This window comes from Trichoderma evansii (genome assembly GCF_050947405.1).
Source record: "Trichoderma evansii strain SZMC 28006 chromosome Unknown GGI43scaffold_40, whole genome shotgun sequence".
In the NCBI taxonomy this organism is placed as follows: domain Eukaryota; kingdom Fungi; phylum Ascomycota; class Sordariomycetes; order Hypocreales; family Hypocreaceae; genus Trichoderma; species Trichoderma evansii.
In genome coordinates, this window is record NW_028145166.1 from 102364 (window position 1) to 109380 (window position 7017).

The window sequence follows — 7017 nt, forward strand, 5'->3', positions numbered from 1 at the left end:
AAGTTAAACAACCTGATGTAAAACAACCATTTTTATTAGCTTAGTCTGATACTTTAAGTGGGGCCCGTCAGCATAGGTTAACGTTAGCGCGAATTATCCAGGCATTATAACCTCTAACCTCTTTATTACTAAAGGCATTTATTGTACTAGAGCTCTTGTAAAATATATTTCGCCAGACCTGTCCATTAATCCACTGGTTATTCAACTGCAACAACCCGCCGATTGCTAGTAAACTGCCGATATGCATGAACCATGTAAAGTTAAATAACCTAATGTAAAACAACTATTTTTATTAGCTTAGTCTAACACTTTAAATGGGGCCCGTTAGCATAGGTTAACATTAGCGTGAATTATCCAGGCATTATAACCTCTAACCTCTTTATTACTAAAGGCATTTATTATACTAGAGCTCTTGTAAAATATATTTCACCAGACCTTTAATAAAATGCACTTTTATAGAATATCTCTCGAAATATTCACACAAGCTCTAATAGAATACCCGTTTATAAAAGCTTTGCTAACTATTACTTATAGTAAATTATTAATATACATGAACCTTGTAAACTTAAACAACCCGTCCTAAAATAACTATTTTAATTAGTTTATTATAAACCTAAGTGGAGCTTATTAGCTTAGGTTAAGCATGTCAGATATATAAACTAGGTAAGGTTGCTGTAAAGAAAAGGGGTATACTCTTTATATAAGTAAAGTATGCTTGTAGTAAATAAATACTTATATAATTCAGGTTTTTATATTTAAATATTTATCATGGAGCAGCTTACTAAGAATAAGTTTATTAGCTTTTATAAGCCATATAGCTTATTACTCTGCTTAAAATGCTACACTGCTCTCCCACTTTTACAAAGCTTTATTAAGTCTCATTTTCAAGAAAAGCATAAGTTAATAATAGCTAAGTTAAAAAACATTATTAATTTTTATTTCTTAATTAATCCAAGAGTTACAATAAATAACCCGCAGTTAATTAGACTTCCCAGCGATTACAGTCTGCCTATTAGCTGCTTACAGACTTTTCAAGGATACAGCTGTAACACATGCCTATATCGAACAATAAACAAGAAGAACGCTACCACTCACTAGACTCACAGCAAATATAAGCTTGGCCCAGGTGAAAAGGGGTGGAAGGCTGTTACACTGCAAACATTTTCACGGGGTGGACAGTCCCGGTATTAGATCGTTAACATAAATAACCAGTATAATAGTATAACTGGCGGCTAAGATATTACAAGATAAGCCCAGCTAACACGGGGACAGGTGATGGGAATGGCGACGATAGCAGTAATGATATCACGGCGCTGGTGAAAATAGCCGAGGTTTGCGAGCTAGGTATAATGGAAGAAGAGAAGAAAAGACGGCAGCTTGTCGAGACGCCAGGCGGGGTGAATACGGATTTAAGATGGGTCAAGTTTATGGGACTGGCTCATCATCTAAAACAGAAGAACCGGAAGATACTCTATGAGACAGCTGCATCGGCAGCCACGAAAGCAGTTGAGAGACGGTGGTATTAGCAAGAGGCAATCAAGGCAAATCAGCGGCTCCGGCAACTCGGCGCTAGCTTTGACCGGGTTCTTACAAGATGTACAAAGCGGCTTGACAGAGTGCCGGCCCAGACGCTGAAGTGGCTCAGCAGCATTAATGCAACGAAGGCATCGAGCGAGCCGTTTAGTAGGAACCAAGAGGCTGCATCGACAGAGCGATACAGCTTATACTGGAGGCGATATCTCTGCTACTGCGTTAGGGTTTGGCCACTGGGGCGCTCTGAGGCTAAAGCTGAGTATAGGGTTTAGTTTACGGATCTGCAGTGGGATGGACTTGGAGAGGTTATCCGACGGCTAGATGCTTTCGTAGCAATTGCTAAAGAAAACGATCCGGGAGAGGATGGCAGCGACAAGGAAACGCCGGAGAAGGACGCTCTCGATGAGGCCGTCTTTTAATACTGCATCAGCTCGATCAAGCAACGGTTGGGCAAGAAACAGTACTGAAATCCGCTGTTGCACTTCATAGCAGTGCTTGGCATTAATCGATCGGCCGAGTCATGGATCCCGTTGCACTCGCACACTCGCTTCATGGCCGGCTTTCTTTACTGTGGACGAATCTTGATGCTAGACCACTTTTTCAGGGGGGACGCCGGCGAATTAGATAACTCAAGCGGATTGGATAACTCAGACAAAGAATTAGACTGCGAGGTTAGTTTCAGGGCTATAGATCGCTTCTACGAGGGACACCACCAGTGGCTAGTAAACGGCTTGTACACGCCATTCGGGTCGATCATACAGTGGATAACGTACGGGAGGGGCTATCGAAAGCGCGAGGCCGGGCTGGCTTAACTAGCATGGGAGAGCGATGGCAAGACGCTAAGCTATCATAGAGACTGAATACACGTGGGCAAGTTTTAATATACAGCCCAGGCCGCTGTTACTAATACAGAAGCGCTGCTCAATAGTTTTATATCTGGCCAGTGGGGTCAGATTAAAGAGACGATTCATCTGCGAGACATTGTTGATAGCTTGGTTTATAAAGGGCCGGGAAGGTCGTTTGTTAACAATTAAAAGAACACGTGGCTTAAGCCAGGATCCAGTCAGATAATAAGAGCTGTTGGCGAGACGCTCTGGAAGAGGGTAAAGGATAGGAATAGCAAGACACGGCACGAGTGCAGGCGGCAAAAGGTGGAGGAGTTTCTTATACTTCTTAAGTAATTCAGGGGTAGCTTCATCAGGGCAGTGCACATCTGGAGCAGACAGCCGGGGCGAGGGCCGGAGATGACAACGATTAAGTATTGCGATATAGAGGAGCTGCTGAAAAACATGTTTGTGTTTAACAGGCAGGTTATAATTATCACGGACTATAACAAGAGTAAGAAACTGATGGGCCGCGGCCGCATGGTGGCACGATTCTTGCCGGAGCACTTGAGCCGAGTCATGGTGGCATACATTGCATGGCTACTGCCGTTCGAGAAGGTGCTGCATAAGCTATCTGGCATACGGGGCCCGGGCGAGGGGCTGGAGCCGTGGATCTGGAAGACGGCCGCACACGGGCTCTGGGATACGGAGCGTCTAAGCAAGGACTTATGTTTGCTGACGGGATTACATCTCGGAGTGGAGCTCGGAGTGTTAAACTATCGGCACGTGGCTATCGAGTTTGGGCGTCGAATCAAGGGTCTGGTGATCCGGCAGCTCGAGCTTGAAGGCGTCGAGGCGGGGGACAGCGACGGCGACGGTCACCATGACGAATTGACAGGAGAATCACGCAAGCAGCAGCGGGTCGAATACATCTGGGATCTGCAGGCAACGCACGGCAGTCTTGTGGCTCGCAATCACTACGCAATTAACATGCTATACCCAAATCAGCTACAGCCGGAGATGATTTTGAACTTTTAAGAGATTAGCAGGCTGTGGTATGGATTTCTTGAGCGCAGGGACGAAGAGTTTGCGCAGAAGCAAATACTAAATGAAGACGAAGGGTTACAGCAAGCGGCGAAATGAAGGCGGGTGCAGCCGCTACAGGGTAGCAGCCGCGTTCTACAGGAAGCTCTTGGGCAGCTTGAGCAGATACAACAGACGCTGCAGTCACTGCTGCACAAGGCAGATAGCAGTCCGCAGCAGGGCCGTCGACGAAAATCAGCTCTGGCCAGAGCGATTGGCGAGGTTGGCGAGGTTGGCGACGGTGATGGGGGTGATGATGTAGTTAGCGATGAAAGGATTAAGAGCGGGCTAAAGAAGATGTTAGGCGAGAGCGCGGGATGGAAATCTTAAGAGCAGCGCGAGGGTATGCGTCGGATTATGAGGATGCGGAATAACGGCATGCGGAGCAAAATGCTGATTATAGTGCTCCCGACAGGTGGCGGCAAGAGCATATTTTTTTATCTGCTGTCTCTTATCGACGGCGAGAAAGGACCGGGCGGAAAGATGAATGTTATAGTTGTTCTGTTTATTGCGCTAGCCGATGACTTGGTGGCGCGGGCTCGCGATTTCGGCATTGATTGCATGCAATGGCGCAGTGATGTGGAGGAGGCGCGCGAGGAACGGCAAAGGGATGCGAGTCTCGTAGTAGTCAGCGCAGACATTGCCGTTTGCGATGGCTTCACATCATATCTAGATAGCATTCAGGGCAGGGGCTTGCTAGGAACAATCTTCTTTAACGAATGTCACACAATCATCATGGACGTAAGCTACCGGGAGCGGCTGGGATCTCTGGTCGGTCTGCACAGATATGGCTGTCCAATGGTGATGCTGACGGCGACATTGCCAGTGTCAATGGAGGGCTGGTTCCGGGAGCAGATGCTGGCGAAGAAAGCCGACATTATTCGGGGTGTGACAGCAAGGATTAACATCCGGTACAGGGTAAGAAGGGTGAAGGCAGAGAGCCGGAGCAGCGTCGAGGACGGGGTTATGGAGGACATGGAGCAGATAGGGATACGGATGGTGGGTGGGTAGAAAGGGGTCGTATACTACCAGTTAATCAAGGAGTATAAGAGGCTGGCGGTACAAGCCGGGTGCGGGCACTATCACGGGCGGATGACGAGCGCCGATAAGGCAGCAGCACTTTAGGCATGGTGCGATGGTAAAGGAGGGCAGCGCTAGATTGCGGCGATAACAGGGCTCGGAATGGGAGTTAATATAAAGGAGGTTGTCGTAATCATTCATATGCGGCAGCCGTATGAAATAGTGGACTTTGGGCAGCAAACAGGGCGAGGAGGGCGGTAAAAAGGCGAGGTTGTAGACTTAGTGATTGTAACGGACGGGGCAGCGGTGTAGTATAATGAATTTGGTAGCGACGTGGATCACAAGAACCGCAAAGCTATAGAAATGTTTCTGCAGACAACTAACTGTCGTCGAATAGAGCTGGGTGGATTTATAGACAGGAAAAGGCAATGATGCGGCGAGATGGGTGCTCTGGAGTGTGACTGCTGTAAAGAGAGGTCTAGGCAGGGTAAGGAGGCGCGGGTGGACAAGGGAGAAGGGGAAAGCGAGGAAAATACAGGGAGTAAAATAGGAGATAGCAGTAAAGGCGAAGGCGAAGGCGAGGGTAAAAGCAAAGGCGATAATGAGAGGGGGGTTGTGGCAGAGGGGCTGGTCAGGGGTTGACTGCAAGAGCATAAGCAAGAAGAGAGCTGGCGGCTGACGGTACTATACGGATAGCTAGATCATATAGCAGCAGTAAGCTACTGTATATACTATATAAAATAGCATCTTCAAGGGGGGAAGGAGGAGTCGAGGTCAAAGTATATGCATAAACGAGATACATATATAGTAATCAGTTAAAGGGAATTTAGCGATTAAAGGACTAAAGTAAAGTTTGCAGATTTTATATGCTATTAGGAGTGTAGGCTGCTGCACAGGTGGTGTGAAGTAAAGAGGGGAAAGAACGGGAAGTGCTGTTATAGTAACAAGGTACTTGCGGTGATAATAATGGCTCGAGTAAGCAGGAAGGTGTAAAGGCTAGTGTTAGAGAAGTTTAGAGTTAACGGGAAGGATAATGGTTATCAGCAGTGGATTGGGCAATTAAGGTATATATATAAGATATAAATGACAAACAGGATAGCAGTATAAGATAAAATTATTCAAGAGTGTATAAAATAAAATAAAAAATAAGAGCAAGGTTAAGGTTAAAAAAAAAGGAATATTTATATAATAATAATATTAATTTATAATAGTAATATAATATAATATATACAAAGTTAAAGGAAATATAATAAAAAAAAATAAAAAAATATTTTAATAAAAAAAGTTATAAAATAAGAAAAAAGTATTATATATATATAAAATATTAAAAAATAAAAAATAAAAAAGTATTTTATTAAAGATTTTATAAGAGAAGATAAATATAATAAGAGGTTATTTAAAATAAGGTATTAAAATAAGTAAAAATAATAGCTAGTAATTATTTTATAATTAAAAGCTAAGGGTTAAAGTTAAAAATAAGGTTATAAAGGAGGTATTATTTTAAAGTAACTGCTTAGGGTAAAAGAGCTTATAACTGCTAGGGGTAATAAATTTAAAAAGAAAAGTTAGGTTTTTTAATTAAGGTTAGTAAAAGTATTATAAAATAGAAGATAAAAGATTAAGGTAAGAGGTTATATGAAATAAGGGGTAAGGTAATAGTTATTATAGCTATTTTAAAGTAACTGCTTATAGCAAGAGCACTTGTAACTGCTAGGGTAATAGGGTTAAAGAAAAATTTAATTTATTTATTATTATAATAAGTGGTTATATAAAATAAGAGGTAAAAAAGTATTTTATTAAAGGTATTATAAAAAAAATTAAGTTTAGTAAAAGAAGTTTTAAAATAAAATGTTATTTTAAAATAGTAAGTAATTAAATAGCTTATTTAATTATTATTTAAAAAAGGTTATATTAGTATAAGGTAATTTAAGGTTATATAAAATAAATAAAGTAATAAGAAAAAATAAAAAGGGAAGTAAAATAATAAAATTATTTTAAAAGTATTAGAATTATTTTAAGATTTTAAGGGTTATTTTTAAATTAGCTGGTTAAAATGAAAGAGTACTTGTAATTAGCAGATATTTTATATTTTAAGTTAGTAAACTAGAAGATAGTAAAAGCTAAGAGCTAGGGTTAGGAGTAGTAAAATATTTTAGGGTAAATAAAAAAAAGGAATGCTAATAATAGGTTAGATATTAGGGTTATATTATAAGCGAGCTGACTTACTAAGTTATTAACAGGTTAGCTAGGTAATAAAGGCGTCGCCTGTGGTAAAGATATGGGAGTAAGGGTTAGAAGGGGGGGTTTATCCCCCCCCGTTTATAAATAAAGATGTCGCCCGTGGTGAGGCTATAGCAGTGATGGGAAAGAGGGGGGGTTTACCCCCCCCGGTGCATGAAAGAAAAGACATCGCCCGTGGTGAGGCTATGGTTTATTTTGCGACTAACCGCTTTTGTAACGTCGGGTTAGGGTTAGGGTTAGGGTTAGGGTTAGGGTTAGGGTTAGGGTTAGGGTTAGGGTTAGGGTTAGGGTTAGGGTTAGGGTTAGGGTTAGGGTT

General features: G+C 42.2%; 1 protein-coding gene across 1 annotated transcript; it reads left to right on the forward strand.

Annotated features, from left to right (window-relative positions):
• Positions 1-445: 445 nt before the first annotated feature.
• GGI43DRAFT_432340 (uncharacterized protein) lies at positions 446-4777 on the forward strand (the record flags this gene model as incomplete). Its single annotated transcript, XM_083209550.1, has 16 exons — positions 446-533; positions 1327-1331; positions 1365-1418; positions 1455-1505; positions 1542-1799; positions 1839-1943; positions 2052-2302; positions 2462-2555; positions 2586-2710; positions 2756-3320; positions 3399-3478; positions 3527-3739; positions 3803-4181; positions 4226-4328; positions 4374-4443; positions 4684-4777. The coding sequence occupies 16 exons, from the start codon at positions 446-448 to the stop codon at positions 4775-4777; spliced, it is 2535 nt and encodes an 844-aa protein (XP_083055263.1).
• Positions 4778-7017: the final 2240 nt, after the last annotated feature.